Source organism: Anolis sagrei, chromosome 8, assembly GCF_037176765.1.
Source record: "Anolis sagrei isolate rAnoSag1 chromosome 8, rAnoSag1.mat, whole genome shotgun sequence".
NCBI lineage: Eukaryota > Metazoa > Chordata > Lepidosauria > Squamata > Dactyloidae > Anolis > Anolis sagrei.
The window spans coordinates 4,932,587-4,952,903 of NC_090028.1; the positions used below are offsets into that span (position 1 = coordinate 4,932,587).

Consider the following 20,317-nt stretch of genomic DNA (forward strand, 5'->3'; position numbering starts at 1 on the left):
CATAGTGATCGTCGGCCATGATGACGATGAGCCTTCCCCATCAATGCAATGCATTATATAGCTTTGCAGTAAACAGACCCATCTTTAATTCAGGCAGCCATTTGGAAGCAATAGTAAGACAATAAAAGATTTAAAGAAAGGAATTAATGGAAGAAGAATTAAGCCAGCCAGCCCCAAATCTCATGATTCAAGACGGAGGCTATTTTCAGGCTCCTTAGCTTGCTAATTGGTTTCCGATTCTAAAAAATCCTATTATTTGTACACACGCGCACCTCGTTTATTAATAATGGATTTTTATGCCGGCGGAAGAATGTTGTTTTCTATAAATATCGGAAGTTACGTAGCTTTTGCACCAAGGGACCAACTATATTAACAGATAGCCTTTTTCGGGAGACACCAAACTTGGACTGCATCTCAAACAAAACTTTTGGTGTCACAGCGTGCAAGCAGAAAAGCAAATGTCTCGAGATCAAGCATTTCATTTGCGAGTAAAGTGGGTTGCTGTGAGTTTTTCGGGCTGTATAGCCACGGTACAGCAGCATTCTCTCCAGACGTTTTGCCTGATTAAATCCCAATAATTTATTTATTTATCGTGTCATCAGCAACCATACCATTGTATTACAATTCGAACAGAGCAAAACAAACACACAAATTAAAAAGAAAAAGGGAAAAAAAGGGGAAAAAAACACACAGATTTTGCAAATTTGGTAGTTGGTTAAATGTCCTTTGACCAGTATCTGGCCACTTGGGAGTGCCTCTGGGGTTGCCGCAAGAAGGTCCTCCCTTGTGCATGTGGCAGGGCTCAGGTTGCATTGCAGCAGGTGGTCAGTGGTTTGCTCTTCTCCACAATCGCATGCCAAGGATTCCACCCTGTAGCCCCATTTCTGAAGGTTGGCTCTGCATCTCGTGGTGCCAGAGTGCAGTCTGTTCAGCGCCTTCCAAGTCGCCCAGTCTTCTGTGTGCCCAGGAGGAGTCTCTCATCTGGTATCACTCATGGATTGAAGTTCTGGGTTTGGGCCTGCCACTTTTGGACTCTCGCTTGCTGGGGTGTTCCAGCGACTGTCTCTAAGAAAACTATGTCTAGATTTAAGTCGTTGACGTGCTGGCTGATACCCAAACAGGGGATGAGCTGGAGATGTCTCTGCCTTGGTCCTTTCACTATTGGCTACTACTTCCCGGCGGATGTCAGGTGGTGCAATACCGGCTAAGCAGTGTAATTTCTCCAGTGGTGTAGGGGGCAGACACCCTGTGATAATGCGACATGTCTCATTAAGAGCCACATCTACTGTTTCAGTGTGGTGAGATGTGTTCCACACTGGGCATGCATACTCAGCAGCAGAGTAGCATAGCGCAAGGGCAGATGTCTTCACTGTATCTGGTTGTGATCCCCAGGTTGTGCCAGTCAGCTTTCGTATGATATTGTTTCTAGGGCCCACTTTTTGCTTGATATTCAGGCAGTGCTTCTTGTAGGTCAGAGCACAGTCCAGAGTGACTCCCAGGTATTTGGGTGTGCTGCAATGCTCCAGTGGGATCCCTTCCCAGGTGATCTTCAGATCTTGGGATGCTTGTCTGTTCTTAAGGTGAAAGGCACATGTCTGTGTTTTAGATGGATTAGGAATCAGCTGGTTTTCCCTGTAATAGGCAGTAAGGGCACCTAGAGCTTCGGAGAGCTTCTGTTCTACCATCTCAAAGCTCCCTGCTTGAGCAGTGATGGCACGATCATCAGCATAGATGAAACTCTCTGTCCCTTCTGGCAGTGGCTGGTCATTTGTGTAAATGCTGAACATGGATGGAGCAAGCACGCTTCCCTGAGGCAGGCCGTTCTTCTGTTTCCGCCATCTGCTTCTCTGGCCCTGGAAGTCAACAAAAAAGCTCCTGTTTTGTAGCAGGTTTCCTATGAGGCGGGTGAGGTGGTCGTCCTTGTGGTTGCTTCTGTGTTGAGAATAAATCCCAATAATTGCAACATCCAAATGTCAAGGGCAATTTCCCCCAAAACTCACCAAAATTGGGTATATCGGGCATGCATGCCAAGTTTGGTCCAGATCTATTGTTCTTTGGATTCACTGTGCTCTCTGGATGTAGGTGAACTACAACTCCTATAAATCAAGGTCAATTGCCCCCAAACCTTTCCAGTATTGTGTTGTCGAAGGATTTCATGGCCCGAATCACTGGGTTGCTGTGAATCTTTTCGGGCTGTATGGCCATGGTACAGCAGCATTCTCTCCTGACATTTCGCCTGCATATGCAGCTAATGGCATCTTCGGAGGTCTGTTGGAAATGAGGCAAGTGGAGTGTGTGTATACACACACTCAAACGCATACATACAAGGGTGAATGAAAAGTAATGCCTCCACCTTCGTAACTCCTCAACAGATGGCAGTACTGGTATGCGGCAGGTACTGGCTTGTTCAGTAGACTCTCCTCTACAGTTCCATTTTGGCAGGAAGCCTTAGCATTGAACAGTTATGCACATTCTAGAACATGATCATATAGCCCGAAAAACCTACAACAACCCAATAATAATAATAATAATAATAATAATAATAATAATAGTAATAATAATAATATCTTGTTTGCTGTGACATACTGTGCTTTTGTGTCAATAAAATAATAATAATAATAATAATAATAATAATAATAATGAATGTAGTTTGATCCCACTTTAAATACCCTGGTTGTTGTTGTTGTTGTTGTTGTTGTTGTTATTATTATTATTATTATTATTATTATTATTATTATTATGTTATTTCTTACCTGCCTCTCACAAACATTGCAAACATTCTATTTATTTATTTATTTGCTATACTTGTATACCGCCGTTTCTCAGCCTAGCCGGCGACTCAACGCGGTTTACAACAACTTATAACAAACAACATATGTATTAAATTATTATTTTTTTGGTCGTGTCAGGAGCGACTTGAGAAACCCCAAGTCGCTCCTGGTGTGAGAGAATTGGCCATCTGCAAGGACATTGCCAAGGGGACGCCTGGATATGTTACCATCCTGTGGGAGGTTTCTCTCACGTCCCCGCATGGGAAGCTGGGGCTGACAGGTGGGAGCTCATCCTGCTCCACGGATTCAAACTGCCGACCGCAGTCCTGCCAGCACAAGGGTTTAACCCATTTTGCCACTAGGATAACGAGCTGCTGCTATTTAGTTGTCAAAAAACTCTGTACATGTTCAGAAACACCTTTGTTTTGAGGCTGAGAAGCTGTATTAGAGATCAAGTGAGAAGTCGGGTATAATCCACAGTACTTAGGCGATCCCTCGTTTTCCGAAGAGGATTGTCTTCCAGTATTCTTGTGGGTCCGTATGTGGCTGTGGAGCCCTATTCTTGACCCGCATCTTCTTCCGCAGTGAGGGCATTGGTTTCCAGGTGGAAGGCGGTCTCGGTCGGGGTTGGCTTGACGCGCCTTCCTCTTGGCACGCTTCTCCCTTTCGCCCTCCATTCGTGCCTCTTCAAATTCTGCAGCACTGCTGGTTACAGCTGACCTCCAGCTGGAGCGCTCAAGGGCCAGGGCTTCCCAGTTCTCAGTGTCTATGCCAGAGTTTTTAAGGTTGGCTTTGAGCCCGTCTTTCAATCTCTTTTCCTGTCCTCCAACATTCCGTTTTCCGTTCTTGAGTTCGGAGTAGAGCAACTGCTTTGGGAGACAGTGGTCGGGCATCCGGACTACGTGGCCGGTCCAGTGGAGTTGGTGGCGGAGGACCATCGCTTCAATGCTGGTGGTCTTTGCTTCTTCCAGCACGCTGACGTTTGTCTGCCTGTCTTCCCAGGAGATTTGCAGGATTATCCGGAGGCAGCGCTGATGGAATCATTCCAGGAGTTGCATGTGATGTCTATAGACAGTCCACGTTTCGCAGGCATATAGTACGGTTGGAAGGACAATAGCTTTATAGACAAGCACCTTGGTTTCCCTACGGATGTCCTGGTCCTCAAACACTCTCTGCTTCATTCTGAAAAATGCTGTGCTTGCAGAGCTCAGGTGGTGTTGTATTTCGGTATCAATGTTGACTTTGGTGGAGAGGTGGCTGCCAAGGGAGCAGAAATGATCAACATTTTCTAATGTGACACCATTAAGGTGTATCGCTGGCATTGGAGAGGGGTTGGCTGGTGACGGCTGGAACAGCACCTTGGTTTTTTCAATGTTCAATGACAGGCCGAGCTTCTCGTATGCGTCTGCACAGGTGTTTAGAGTGGCTTGTAGATCTTCTTCTGAATGCGCACAGATGATGTTGTCATCAGCATACTGGAGTTCTATAACAGATGTTGTTGTAACCTTGGTTTTGGCTTTCAGTCTGCTGAGGTTGAATAGCTTGCCATCTGTCCGATAGATGATTTCCACTCCAGTGGGAATCTTCCCATCAACAAGGTGAAGTATCATAGCGATGAAGATGGAGAATAAAGTTGGGGCAATAACACATCCCTGTTTGACACCGGATTCCACCTTAAATGGATGGAATCCACAGACCAATTGATGTCATCAATGCAATTTTGTTGGGACTATTTTTGTGCATTCGCTGCAATGTTGTCGTTTTGTGCCTCCAAGTCATTTCCAACTTATGATAAAGCTATCATGCAGTTTCCTTGGCAGAACAACAATAGGTAGGCAATTGTGTGGTGTAGTGTTTTGAATGTCAGACTACAAAAGCCTAGGGTTTGGTCAATGATACTGATGCAGAGAAGGACCAGGAGACCCCTGTGCAAAGTCTAGTTTCCCATGAGAATGTTGCTGAAGAATGTGGGGATGGTAGTGTACTCCCTGAATTGCTACGGGAGGGTTCCCAGGATTTGGAGCTTGAAAACAACTGGGCACTTGGCTCAGCTGTGAGACTTAATGAGCAATAGATAGGTGAGAGGAAATTAGTTAAAACAGACAGGCTGAGCAGTGCCTTCGGTGTTCTGCCAGGCTCCGAGAGAAAAAGATAAGGGGATCGCAAGTAAAATGAAACCAATTCCTAAGTGCGTGGAATAGCTTAACGCGGGGATAAAAAGTTCCAAGTATAGGAAATATAGTCAGATGAAGCATCGTTGGAATCAAGTGTAGTTCTCGTCCTTTGTTTCATGGAAGCTTTGCTTTGGAAGATTCTTGTCTAAGTGTTTCTTGACCATGGTTTGGATTCTTGGAATGTATGAATGCCTACTCATGCCCTGGATTAATGTTTCCTGGATTATATTAGAGAAGAGTGGACTGTTTTTATGCACTTTGCTGAACTTATACCTGGACTATTTTTTCTCCTGCTTATCTTCAAACCTAATTGGGTTTACCTATTCCTTTAAAGTGCTTTTTACTTAGAATCATAGAATCAAAGAGTTGGAAGAGACCTCATGGGCCATCCAGTCCAATCCCCTGCCAAGAAGCAGGAATATCATCCCTGACAGATGGCCATCCAGCCTGTTTCAAAGCTTCCAAAGAAGGAGCCTCCACCACACTCCGGGGCAGAGAGTTCCACTGCTGAACGGCTCTCACAGTCAGGAAGTTCTTCCTCATGTTCAGATGGAATCTCCTCCCTTGTAGTTTGAAGCCATTGTTCCATTGCGTCCTAGTCTCCAGGGAAGCAGAAAACAAGCTTGCTCCCTCCTCCTCCCTGTGGCTTCCTCTCACATATTTATACATGGCTATCAGAGCCCCTCTCAGCCTTCTCTTCTTCAGGCTAAACATGCCCAGCTCCTTAAGCTTGCTGCTTTTTAATTATCTTCAATAAGATTGGGTTGTTGTAGGTTTTTCGGGGCTATATGGCCATGTTCTAGAGGCATTTTCTCCTGACGTTTCACCTGCATCTATGGCAAGCAACCTCTGAGAATGCTTGCCATAGATGGAGGCAAAACGTCAGGAGAAAATGCCTCTAGAACATGGCCATATAGCCCCGAAAAACCTACAACCCAGTGATTCCGGCCATGAAAGCCTTCGAAAATACATTCAATAAGATTGTTTTCCAATCAACGGTGTAGTGTTTACAGTTAGAGGGCTTTTCCTGTTCTGGAGTGTAACACATGATGGGAATGGGGATGATGTTCCTGATGGAAATGAGGATGAAAGGTTTTCTGGGCCAGGGTCTGTTAGCAATGGGGATGAAGATTTGCCTGGGCCTGAGTTAAGCTCAGACGAGAAAACCAATCTGTCTCAGGAAGATTCACAAGGCCACATTCCTGGGAGAGGCCCTTCACAGTCTTTCTCAGAGCAAATGTCTGAAGATGATTTGTCAGGTACAGAAGTTAATGAGAGTGTAGACAGAAAGCAAGGCTTTTGTAAACAAAGACAGAGTGCTCACGCACAAATATCAGTTTGTTTACAGGAAAAGAGAGATAATAAACCCTTATCTGGTTGTAAGGGCAGGAGAAATGCTTTTCTTTCAGTTCTGGAATCTGGAAATGCTTTATATTGATTCAAGGGGAAGAGTTGCCTCAGTCGGGTCAATGTTGCAATTTCATAAGTCTTGCTTTCAAGTGTTCTTAATTTCATGTACCAAGTTTTGTCAAGCTCCTGATTTTTCATGCTGCCTTGTTTCATGAATTTTGTGTCTTGCTTCGTGCATTTTTGTACCTATGGGTTAGGCTTGGGTAGGTTCGTTCGTTAGTTTCTAAAATCGTAATTAATTCGGACCAAATTACCTTTTGATCCAATTTCGAGCCATGCAGGAATAGTGGGACGAGCAATTCCGAACTGAAACAATTTCCCCATTGTTCGGAATTATTTTCGGATGTGGCTTTGAATGACCAGCGATGCAAAGAGGGACAAGGTGGGCGTGGCTAAGAACAGCTCTTCCTGAAGGCCACGCCCCCAGTGGCCTTCAGGAAGAGCTGTGCATAGCCACGCCCACCTCGTTCTTCTGCAATCCATCGCCATTCATTGCCACCCAAGGAAGGGAAACTACGAGGTTAGTTTTAAAATCTCGCAGTTTCCCTTCCCTGGCAGTGATGCAGAGGGACGAGGTGGGCCTGGCTAAGCAGTGCACCTTCCATTAACGAAGCAAACGAAGCGATTCGGATTTCTGATATTTTCGATCTTTTTTTCAAGAAAATTTCAGAAATCATTTCAAAAACGAATCGCCATTTCAAAAACGAAACGAGTTTTGAACCTTTTTTTTTTTTTTGATCGCCCAAGCCTACTATGGGTATTAGGCTTGGGTAACAACGGAAAAATTTGTTTCTAAACTCGTTTCGTTTTTAGGAGTCCATCGCGTTTCGTTTTTTTTTAAAGAATTCCGAAATTTTCCTTTTAAAAATTTCAAAATGTACGAAATTTTGTATAATTACGAATCGATTCGTTAATGGCGGACGCGATTGCGCAATATGCTAAAAAAAACCTCCAAATGGGACAGGGGGAACTTCTGAAGCTTCCCTCTCCCTCTGTTGTTGACTGTTGGTGTGATAAAACACACAACAACTATAAAACTTGCACCAGACATGCGAAAATCATTACGAAATAATTTCGAAATAATAACGAAATAAATTGAAAAAATTGTTTCTAATCTAATTTACTCCTCACATTATTCCTGCATGGCTCAATATTGGATCGTAAGCTAATTTAAATACGAATTAATAACGAATTACGAAATTAACGAACGAAACCACCCAAGCCTAATGGGTATTATTTTGTCCTGAAGTGCATGGACTAATCTTTGTTTTTGGAACTTCATTATTTTTGCTAATTTTACTGCTTTGCTTACTTATATTCTTCAATAAACTGCTTGCTGATTTGACCAAGCCGGTGTGGTGTTTAAGATCAGAGGTGTTCCTGCTCTGGTGTATGACACAAATTTTCGATCTATGGGTTCTGATGCATTTATTCGCTGAACTCTTGAATTCTGATGCAGGAGACTTCCTTCCCTATACATCTGAGTATATGCATTTTTTCCTTGAAATTCTCCATTTAACGCTTGCAGATGCATCACCAACAAGTAGATGTGAAATCCCAACAAGTAGATGTGAAATGTTAACTGGGAAAAGCAAAATAAAACCATAGCTTGTTTTTGGAGACTTTAATTTTTGATCCTCATACCATTCCAATGACACCAGATGGAGATGAAACGTGGACTGTGCAACGGTAACCTCATAACTGATCCTACACATTCATTGCATGATGCTTTCCTGTGCTGGATTTGGCATAACACTCTTTGACAAGCAACAGTGTGGGCTCAATAAGGCAAAAGAAGGACCTAGTATCTCTAGATCAATGGTTCTCAACCTGTGGGTCCCCAGATGTTTTAGTCTACAACTCCCAGAAATCCTAAGAGCTCGTAAACTGGCTGGAATTTCTGGGAGTTGTAGGCCAAAACACCTGGGGGCCCACAGGTTGAGAACCACTGTTCTAGATGATACAATCGTTGGCAAATCCAAAACAGATTACGATAGCCAACTCCTAGAAGCAGGCATGGGCAAACTTGGGCCCTCTTGGTGTTTTGGACTTCAATTCTCACAATTCCTAACAGCCTACTGGCTGAATCGCAGCTCCAATGTGGCCAATGAGGTTCTCTCACAAATCCTGCAACAATAAACCAGAGATGTGCTTGCAGTACTGCCTAGTTTGGAAGAAGTCAGCAATGCCGTCAGCCACCAAAAAAATAACAAAGCCAGCGGACCTGATGGGATCCCTGCTGAAATCTGCTAGTGAGAGTTGAAGCCCAAAACACCTGGAGGGCCCAAGAAGTGAATGACAACCATCACCAACACAGATGTTCATAAATGTATATATTTGGAGAATATTCTGAATTGTCAGCTACTAAGACACTAACTAGGGTTTGAAGTCCTTCCTTTCAGGCTAGCACGTGTCTTCTTTGCCTTGCCTCCCATTGAAGTCTCTATTTCCTTGTCTAGATGTTTTCCCAGTGAGCAAAAGAAGGCTGCAGACCCAAAAGAGGCTTGGGACGGTCCCTCTTTCATGCGTCGTGGAGGCTGTTCTCGTTCAGGAGGATCTTCTCTCCCGGTTTGAAGGCCGGCATCCCTCGGTAAGGGCAGCTGGCACAGCGGAAGGCGTCGCCCAGGTAACACTGCAGGAAGGAGAAAGGCCCAGACAGGTCACATTTCCTATTTCCAAGTGAGATGCACCTTATACCTTTCTCTACCTAAAAGTTAGCGTTTCTCTGTTTGTTGGTTTGTGCGATCTTGTCTCCTGTACTAATAATATAATATATAATAATATAATATATTGTATATACATATAATATTTATAATATTATAATATAATACTACTAATAATACAATATTATAATTATATATTTTATATTACATGTAATATTACTAATGATATTACAATATAATGGTATAGTACGATATTGTAATATCTAATACTGATATTGTACTATGCTAATAATATAGTATATTGTATGTATATACATCTTGTGAGCCCCCGATGGCGCAGTGGGTCAAACCCCTGTGCCAGTAGGACCGAAGAACGACAGGTTGCAGGTTTGAATCCGGGAGAGCGCGGGTGAGCTCCCTCTGTCAGCTCCAGCTCCTCATTTATTATTATTTATTTATATTTATTTTTTAAATATTTTTATTAGATTTTATAAATACAAAAGTATAAAAGACAAGAAGAAGAATGTATATGTATGTATGCATGTATATACTTAAGAATCTTGTATATATAGAGAACATAGTAGACTGAGAAAAAGAGAAAAAGAGAAAGAACAAGAAAAAGAAAAGATCATCTTAGAAGAACTGGCTGTAACACAATCCTAAATACCATGTTAGAGAGAGGTGGAGGTCTGATATTGTTGCTGTTCTTTTTTTTAATGTAGTGTATTTGTTCGGTTTGTTGACCTATGTTTGTCTGTATGTTAGTCTTGTGAGTGTTTTGTGTTTTTTCTTCTTCTTGTCTTTTATACTTTTGTATTGATAAAATCTAATAAAAATATTTAAAAAATAAATATAAATAAATAATAATAAATGAGGAGCTGGAGCTGACAGAGGGAGCTCACCCGCGCTCTCCCGGATTTAAACCTGCAACCTGTCGTTCTTCGGTCCTGCTGGCACAGGGGTTTGACCCACTGCGCCATTGGGGGCTCACAAGATGTATATACATACAATATACTATATTATTAGCATAGTACAATATCAGTATTATATATTACGATATTGTACTATACCATTATATTGTAATATTATTAGTAATATTACATGTAATATAAAATATTGTTTTATTAGTATTATTTTATATTATAAATATTATATGTATATATAATATATTATATTATTAGTAAAGTACAGGAGACAAGATGGAACAAAGAGAAGCCTTTGTCGCACAAACCAACAAACAACAAACAGAGAAACGATAACTTTTAGGTAGAGAGATAAGGATGAATTGGATTATTTTACACTGTGTCTTGTATTTTGCACCTTGTTTTTCTATGTTGTACACCGCAATGAGTCGCCCCTGGGCTGAGAATTGCGGTATATAAGCGAAGTAAATAAATAAATAAATAATATACATGCATGCACACATATACGCATACATACAAATATATATCTTTATATAAACAAGCATTTATATATAAATTTTCCTTTTTCTTTTTGTTTTCTTCCATTCCCCTCGCTTCTGTTCGCATTTTCTTTTGTTCATTAATTTTCTTGAACTTATTCTCGTCCCCCAGTTTTACTTTGCTACTCCTTTAATCTTACACAGTTCGTCTTGTGTTCTTTATCTTTCTACGTGAATGTTGGTTACTAACCTCTTACTATCTAATAATATCATATTAATATCTCTAACCTCCTTTCCCTAAGCCATTCTTTAACGGGGTTCCAATTTGTTGCCTTTACCGGCGTATTTCGTGAGGCTGCCAGTATGTATGTTAGATGGTCCATATTAATGATATCCAGTATTTTCTCTATCCATTCTTCCTCTGTTGGTATTGTCCTTTGTCTCCATGTTGTTCATTCGTTCAGTCGTCTCCGACTCTTTGTGACCTCATGGACCAGTCCATGCCAGAGCTCCCTGTCGGCCGTCACCACCCCCAGCTCCTTCGAGGTCAGTCCAGTCGCTTCAAGGATGCCATCCACCCGTCTTGCCCTTGGTCGGCCCCTCTTCCTTTTGCCTTCCCCTTTCCCCAGCATCATTCCCTTCTCTAGGCTTTGCTGTCTCCTCATGATGTGGCCAAAGGACTTCCACTTTGTCTCTAGTCTCCTTCCCTCCAGTGAGTAGTCGGGCTTTCTTTCCTGGAGGATGGACTGGTTGGATCTTCTCGCAGTCCAAGGCACTCTCAGGACTTTCCTCCAACACCACAGCTCAAAAGCATCTCTCTTCCTTCGCTCAGCCTTCCCTCAGGTCCAGCTCTCACATCCGTAGGTGACTACAGGGAAGACCATGGCTTTGACTAGGCAATGGATCTTTGTTGCCAGTCTGATGTCTCTACTCTTGACTATTTTATCGAGACTGGACATTGCTCTCCTCCCAAGAAGGAAGCGTCTCCTGATTTCCTGGCCACAGTCTGCATCTGCAGTCATCTTTGCACCTAGAAATACAAAGTCTGTCACGGCCTCCACATTTTCTCCCTCTATTTCCCAGTTGTCAATCATTCTTGTTGCCATAATCTTGGTTTTTTTGATGTTTAGCTGCAACCCGGCTTTTGCGCTTTCTTCTTTCACCTTGATTGATTTGTCTCCATACTTTGGCTAATAGGATACAAGCTGTTGTTATTAGGTAAATAAATACCTTATCAGTCTCTTTGTCCCACTTCTTATCTGTTAGGCCTAGTAGGTAGCATTCCGGTTTTAGGGGAATTTTCCTCTTTATTGATATTTATTTAAAACTTTTATATCCCGATCTTCTCACCTCCGTAGAGGGACTCAGACCGGCTTACAGCAAGGATTCAATGCTACTAATACAAGTTGAAACATCATACAACAATACAAGATTAAAATACATATAGATAAAATGCATCTATACCAAATCGCCGAGGTAAAATCGTGTTCGATTTGGTATATATGTATGCGGGGACATGAGAGAAGCCTCCCACAAGGATGACAAAACATCAAAATATCCGGGCGTCCCCTGGGCAACATCCTTGCAGACGGCCAATTCTCTCACACCAGAAGCGACTTGCAGTTTCTCAAGTCACTCCTGACATGTCAAACAAAACAAAAACTGCTCTGAGTCCCCTTCGGTGTGAGAAGGATGGAATAAATGCCATAAATAAATAAATTCTCTGTAACTTGATTGATCTGGACCAAATAAGTCTATTTGTGTCCAACTCTCGGACTCAGTGTTTATCTTCATTTCTAAGCTGGCATTGTACATAGACACCTCCAAGGTCATGTGGCCACTGGCATGACTGCATGGAGCGCCATTGCCTTCCTACCATCAAGCAAAAAGTGGCATCAAGCAAAACGTGGGTGCTAGAAACAATATCATACGAAAGCTGACTGGCACAACCTGGGGTTCACAACCAGATACAGTGAAGACATCTGCCCTTGCGCTGTGCTACTCCGCTGCTGAGTATGCATGCCCAGCGTGGAACACATCTCACCACGCTAAAACAGTGGATGTGGCTCTTAATGAGACATGCCGCATTATCACGGGGTGCCTGCGCCCTACACCACTGGAGAAATTACACTGCTTAGCCGGTATTGCACCACCTGACATCCGCCGGGAAGTGGCAGCCAATAGAGAAAGGACCAAGGCAGAGACACCTCCAGCCCATCCCTTGTTTGGGTATCAGCCAGCACGTCAACGACTTAAATCCAGACATAGTTTTCTAAGATCTACAGAGACACTCGCTGGAACACCTCAGCAAGTGAGAGTCCAAAAGTGGCAGGCTCAAACCCAGAACCTCAACCAATGGCTGATACCAAATGAGAGACTCCCCCCTGGGCACACAGAGGACTGGGTGACTTGGAAGGCACTGAACAGACTGCACTCTGGCACCACGAGATGCAGAGCCAACCTTCAGAAATGGGGCCACAAAGTGGAATCCACAACATGTGAGTGCGGAGAGGAGCAAACCACTGACCACCTGCTGCAATGCAACCTGAGCCCTGCCACATGCACAATGGAGGACCTCCTTGCAGCAACACCTGACATGAAATAAATAAACCTTCCTGCTGGAGTGGTACCTATTGATTTACTCACTTTGGCATGTTTTCAAACTGCTAGATTGGTAGAAGCTGGGGCTAACAGCAGGAGCTTACCCCACTCCCTGGATTCGAACCAGCAAGCTCAGTAGTTTAACCCGCCGTGCCACCAGGGTCAATAGTCAATTAAACAGTGCCTGCTCTGATGTGATGAAAACGCTGCAACCTAAGGAATAAGTTGGAAACGTAGACGTGTGCACTGTGGCGTTCTGCAAATGGCATTATATCCTAAACGCGCCAGAAGAAGGAGATGCAAAACCATCAGAATGGACAGTTTAATAGAGTAAAGTCCTTACATTCCCACAAGCGGACTTGGGCTGTGCGCTCCTCTTCTCCTGCTCCAGCTCTTCAGCAAGGCCACAGGTACTGCGGGGAGAAACAGGTTTCGTCACCATTTATCTAGCAACATATTCATTGTACCATCAAAGGCTTTCATGGCTGGAATCACTGGGGTGATGTGATAATAGGGGCCATAAAAGAAATATCAGGGGGGAAAATTGGTAGCGATCAAAGGAAGGAGGTCGTCTGTGAGCAAGGCTCTTTTGTTTATAGATGATAGAGCGACAGCACCCCTTGTGGCCGAAATTGAGCACAACCTCCAGGACGCCAATGTTGGGAAAAATGCCAACATAATACTTCTATCTGTCCTGCCTGTTTAACAGAAATCACACAACACCCCCAAAGTATTCATTCCTTTGCGTTTGCACCCCAGCCACATACATATTTTCACTTTCATTATGTGCATAGAGGTGTTTTGATTTGCATTGTTTTGTGTTGTAACCCACTTTTGGTCCCATTAGGGAGAAAAGCGGGATATAAAGAATTATTATTATTATTATTATTATTATTATTGACACAAAAGCACAGTATGTCACAGCAAACGAGATCTATATGCTGGATTTCGTATCACAAAATCACAAGTCGAACCCTTCCCAAGCGTCTAGAACTGTGTGATGTATTTTCGAATGACGCGCGCAGATCCAAGTCAGGTGGCCTTTTGCAGTTGACAGATCATGATTTTGTCAATGTTTATTGTTTCCAAATGCCGGCTCAGATCTTTTGGCATGGCATCCAGTGTACCGATTATTATTATTATTATTATTATTATTATTATTATTATTATTTGATACACACCAAGATGAGTCCACAGCAAACAAGGTCACTCTGCTAGCTGTTGTTTTGGATCCCACGTCGAACACTTCCCAAGTGTCTAATACTATGTGATGTACCAGCAAATAATGCATGCAGATTCCAGTAAGGTGGCCTTTTGCAGTTGAAAGATGGTAATCTTGTCAGTGCCGATTGTGTTTAAGTGCAGGCCAAGGTCTTTAGGCACTGCACCCAGTGTGCTGATCACCACTGGGACCACTTTGACTGGCTTGTGCCAGAGTCTTTGCAGTTCAATCTTTAAATCCTCATATTGTGTCAGCTTTTCCAGTTGTTTCTCTTCAATCCTGCTCTCACCTGGAATTGCGACATCAACAATCCATACTTTGTTTTATAACATGATCGTGAGCTCAGGAGTAGAGTGCTCCAAAACTCTCTCTGTCTAAATTCGGAAGTCCCAGAGGAGTTTGGTTGTTCATTCTCTGTAACTTTTTCCGGCTTGTGGTCCCACCAGCTCTTTGTCGCAGGCAGATGGTGTTTGTGGCACAAGTTCCAATGAATCATCTGAGCAATGGTGTTGTGCCTCTGCTTGGAGTCTGTCTGCGCAATCTTCTTGCAGCAGCTGAGGATGGGATCTGTTGTTTCATCTGCTTCCTTGCAGAGTCTACACTTGGGATGTGTCGTGGACTTTTCAATTCTGGCTCTGATGGCCCTCCTTTGTCTACTTTTTCAGAGTCCCATTTGTGAGTCACAGCCATGTTTTTTCTTTGTCAATTCGGCTCTCAATTTTTCCTAGGAATCGTCAATGGAGAGCCTTCTTTTGCCAGTTTTCTCTTCTGCTCTGCATTGTGTTTTTACGGTATTCCCTCTTTGTCTTTTGCACTTTAAGCAGTTTACTACTATTGACTTCCATCAATAATAATAATAATAATAATAATAATAATAATTTTCAGAGATTTGGATAATTATCCATCAATAATAAATAATTATAATTATAAGAAAACTATAATTTTGAGAGATTTTGATAGATTATTATCCATCAATAATAATAATAATAATAATAGTAATAATAATAAAACTATAATTTTGAGAGATTTTGGATAGATTATTATCCATCAATAATAATAATAATAATAATAATAATAATAGTAATAATAATAAAACTATAATTTTGAGAGATTTTGGATAGATTGTAGGTGTCTTCGACATAACTTCATGGAAGAGTGGGAACTTTATATGGAATTAGTAAAGAATTAGAAAAAGACGGCTATAATACGATTTGTTGTCCAAAAGTATGACTACTGCCCATAAATACATTCTGCATTACATATCTGCCCATCATTTATAAAAAAAATGGATAATAGATGGACGAGCACCCTTTAATTAGATTTGGAATGTTTATACAGAAACCCAAATGTTGCATTACTTATCTATCCCTTGTTTAAGAGTCTTTGGCTAAATTGATGAGTTCACACCCCTTCAATAGACTAGAAATGTTTACACAGAAGTATATAAGCTTTGAGTAGCGATAAAGAGCAGAAAGAACAACAGGACTCACCAGTTTTTGCAGGCCTTCCTCTTTCCGGCTTCCTTGCAGGACGGAGCTTTGAGGGAAGCTGGATCGGGCTTTTTCAAATCTTCTGGATCGAGAAGCTCATCTGAATCCAGAAGATCCTGAAATGAAGTCATGAATAATGACTCTGATGTCTAGGGAACCAAAACACTTAGGTTTCCAAAAAGCCCTCTTCATTTTGGGAATGTTGTTCCTACTTTACTGCTGTTACAAAAGCCTGTCAATATTTTGCCTCAAAACAGATTAGAGAGATGGGCCAAAACTAACAAAATGAAGTTCAACAGTGACAAATGCAAGATACTCCACTTTGGCAGAAAAAATGAAATGCAAAGATACAGAATGGGGACAATGCCTGGCTCGAGAACAGTACGTGTGAAAAAGATCTTGGAGTCCTCGTGGACAACAAGTTAAACATGAGCCAACAATGTGATGTGGCGGCAAAAAAAAAGCCAATGGGATTTTGGCCTGTATCAAGAGGAGCATAGTGTCTAGATCTAAGGAAATAATGCTACCTTTCTATTCTGCTTTGGGTAGACCACATCTGGAATATTGTGTCCAATTCTGGGCACCACAATTCAAGAGAGATATTGACAAGCTGGAATGTGTCCAGAGGAGGGCAACTAAAATGATCAAGGGTCTGGAGAACAAGCCCTATGAGGAGTGGCTTAGGGAACTGGGCATGTTTAGCCTGAAGAAGAGAAGGCTGAGAGGAGATATGATAGCCATGTATAAATATGTGAGAGGAAGCCACAGGGAGGAGGGAGCAAGCTTGTTTTCTGCTTCCTTGGAGACTAGGACGCGGAACAATGGCTTCAAACTACAAGAGAGGAGATTCCATCTGAACATCAGGAAGAACTTCCTGACAGTGAGAGCCGTTCAGCAGTGGAACTCTCTGCCCCGGAGTGTGGTGGAGGCTCCTTCTTTGGAAGCTTTTAAGCAGAGGCTGGATGGCCATCTGTCAGGGGTGATTTGAATGCAATATTCCTGCTTCTTGGCAGAATGGGGTTGGACTGGATGGCCCAGGAGGTCTCTTCCAACTCTTTGATTCTATGATTCTATGAAAACAATGCAGTGCAGAGTAGGCCATTAGAGCAGTGTTTCTCAACCAGGGGGTCGGGACCCCTGAGGGGGTCGTGAAGGGATTTCAGAGGGGTCACCAAAGAGCATCAGAGAACACATATTTCTGATGGGCTTAGGAAACCCTTTGGCAAATAAAGTTGAAGATCTCTCTACCTGTCTTCCTCTTCATTTTTGGAAACAGATGGCAAATCCTTCCACCAAAAGCCCTCCTCCTGCTCTCTGGATGTAGGCGAACTACAACTCCAAAATTCAAGCTCAATGCCTACCAAACCCTTCCAGTATTTTTTGTTGGTGTGGGGGTTCTGTGTGGAAAGTTTGCCCCAATTCTATCATTCGTGGGGTTCAGAATGCTCTTTGATTGTAGGTGAACTATAAATCCCAGCATCTACAAATTGCAAATATCAAGATCTGTTTTCCCCAAACTCCACCAGTGTTCACATTTGGGCTTTTTGAGTATTTGTGCCAAGTTTGGTCCAGATCCATTGTTGTGGATCTGGATGTAGGTGCAGTGCAGTCAGGATGTAGGTGAACTACAACTCCAAAATTCAAGTTCAATGCCTACCAAACCCTTCCAGTATTTTCTGTTGGTTGTGGGGGTTCTGTGTGGAAAGTTTGCCCCAATTCTATCATTCGTGGGGTTCAGAATGCTCTTTGATTGTAGGTGAACTATAAATCCCAGCATCTACAAATTGCAAATATCAAGATCTGTTTTCCCCAAACTCCACCAGTGTTGACATTTGGGCTTTTTGAGTATTTGTGCCAAGTTTGGTCCAGATCCATTGTTGTTTGAGTCCACAGTGCAGTCAGGATGTAGGTGAACTACAACTCTAAAACGCACGGTCAATGCCCACCAAACCCTTCCAGTATTTTCTTTTGGTCCTGAGCAGTCCGTGTGCCAAGTTGGGTTCAATTCCATCTTGGGTGAAGTTCAGAATGCTCTTTAATTGTAGGTAGACTAGAAATCCCAGCAATTACAACTCCCAAATGACAAAATCAACCCCCCCCCCCCCCAAAAAAAAACAACAACTCCACAGCATTCCAATTTGGGTATATTGTGTATTTGTGCCAAATTTGGTCCAGTGAATGAAAATACATCCTGCATATTAGATATTTACATTACGATTCATAACAGTAGCAAAATTAGAGTTATGAAGTAGCCACAAAATAATGTAATGGTTGGGGGTCACCACAACATGTGGAACTGTATTAAGGGGTCGCAGCATTAGGAAGGTTGAGAAGCACTGCATTAGAACATAGAGAAATATATAAAATACAGAACTTCTCATGTGGAAACCATAATACTGACATATATGAGGAAAAAAATCTGAACACTTCTAGCTTGTCTAGGAGGCTCTTTTTTGCACTCACCACATCATCATCGTTCATATCATTGGCAGAAAGAGTCCACAGCTTGGCAGCAGAAGGATCCACAGCTGGCTTTTCTGAAGACAAGAGAGATAGGAAAGATAGGAGAACGAAATTATAGCACGCTAGCTGTACCCGCCATCCATTGCTATATTGTAGACATAGATATTGTTATGATAGATATATAGATATTATTATTATAGATATATTATAGCTCAGGGTTGCTATAAAGTAAAAATGGATGGTCATCTTTTGGGAGTGTTTGATTGTGCCTTCCTGGACAGCCTTTCCTAACTCTCAGAGCGTGCATTTTCATCCTTTCTTTGAATACTGGACTTCATTTCCCAGAATTCCTTCCCATAACTCAAAATGGATTAACTTGCTTAGCACGCACACACAGAATCCCTCCCGCGTGAGTTCCCAGCAGCGGATGCACCTCCATGCTGCTGACAGCCAAGACCCATTGTCTTGTGGGGTCCCGCAGGGCTCTATATTGTCCCCCATGTTATTTAACATCTACATGAAGCCGTTGGGAGAGATCATCCGGAGTTTCGGGGTGCGGTGTTATCTGTACGCAGATGACGTCCAACTCTGTCACTCCTTCCCACCTGCTACTAAGGAGGCTGTTCAGGTCCTGAACCGGTGTCTGGCCACTGTATCGGACTGGATGAGGGCGAACAAATTGAAATTGAATCCAGATAAGACAGAGGCACTCCTGGTCAGTCGAAGGGCCGAACAGGGTATAGGGCTACAGCCTGTGTTAGACGGGGTTACACTCCCCCTGAAGACACAGGTTCGCAGCTTGGGTGTGATCCTGGACTCTTCGCTAAGCTTGGAACCCCAAGTTTCGGCGGTGTCCAGGGGAGCAGTTGCACAATTAAAACTTGTGCGCCAGTTGCGCCTGTACCTTGGGAAGACTGACTTGGCCACGGTAGTCCACGCTCTGGTTACATCCCGTATTGATTACTGCAACGCGCTCTACGTGGGGTTACCCTTGAAGACTGCCCGGAAGCTTCAGATGGTCCAGCGCTCGGCAGCCAGGTTGCTAACGGGAGCGGCACTCAGGGAGCGTACCACTCCTCTGTTGAGCCAGCTCCACTGGCTGCCAATCTGCTACCGGGCACAATTCAAGGTGCTGGCTTTAGCCTATAAAGCCCTAAACAGTTCTGGCCCCGCTTACCTCTCCGAATGCATGTCCACCTATGAACCGACTAGAACATTAAGATCGTCTGGGGAGGCCCTGCTCTCGGTCCCGCCTGCGTCACAGGCGCGCTTGGCGGGGACGAGAGACAGGGCCTTCTCAGTGGTGGCCCCTCGGCTATGGAATGCCTTACCGGTAGACATCAGACAGGCACCTTTGTTGCTGGCGTTTCGGAAGAAGGTTAAGACCTGGCTTTATGAACAAGCGTTTGGTTAAACAGTGCAACCGAACATAGGAAGACGGTAAATGGAACATAGGAATGGCACAAGGATTATGAGTTCGGATCTGATTTCATTGAGGCGCTATGTTTGTTTCATGTTGTTTGTTAATTGTTGTGGATCGGTGTTGTTGATCCTGTTGTTACATTTGTTGTGTTTTTAATTGCACTGACATTGTTATGATAATTTGTACCTTGTAAACCGCATTGAGTTGCCTGTTTGGGCTGAAAAATGCAGTATAGAAATAAAGCAAATAAATAAATAAATAAAGGGGAAAAAAGGAAAGGAAAAGAAAAGAAGGAAAGGGAGGGGGTGGATCTGGAGGAGGAAAAAGGAATAAAGAAGGGGCAAAGAAGGGAGGAAAGAGAAAGAGAGAGAGAAAAGAAGGAAGGAAAGAGAAAAGAAAGGAAAAAAGAAGGGGCAAAGAAGGGAGGAAAGAGAGAGAGAGAAAGGAAGAAAGGAAGGAAAGAGTAAAGAAATAAAGTAGGGGTAAAGAAGGGAGAAAAGAGAAAGAGAGACGGGGGAAAGAAAGGAAGGAAAGAAGGAATAAAGAAGAGGAAAAGAAGGAAGGAAAGAGAAAAGAAGGAAAAAAGAAGGGGCAAAGAAGGCAGGGAAGAGAGAGAAAGAGAAAGAGAGGAAGGAAGGAAAGAAGAAAAAAGGAAAGAAAGAGAAAAGAAGGGAATGCAAAAGTGGCAAAGAAGAGAG

General features: G+C 42.9%; 1 protein-coding gene across 1 annotated transcript in view; it reads right to left on the minus strand.

Moving 5' to 3' along the window:
• Positions 1-8,675: 8,675 nt before the first annotated feature.
• Positions 8,676-20,317, minus strand: part of CIAPIN1 (cytokine induced apoptosis inhibitor 1) — a 31,753-nt gene continuing 20,111 nt past the window's right edge. The window contains exons 6-9 of the mRNA XM_067470979.1: positions 18,197-18,270; positions 15,734-15,849; positions 13,365-13,434; positions 8,676-8,987 (exon numbers count right to left, since the gene is read on the minus strand). Coding sequence (XP_067327080.1) covers positions 8,877-8,987; positions 13,365-13,434; positions 15,734-15,849; positions 18,197-18,270 — 371 coding nt within the window. The 3' untranslated portion in view covers positions 8,676-8,876. The remainder of the gene's footprint in view (positions 8,988-13,364; positions 13,435-15,733; positions 15,850-18,196; positions 18,271-20,317) is intronic.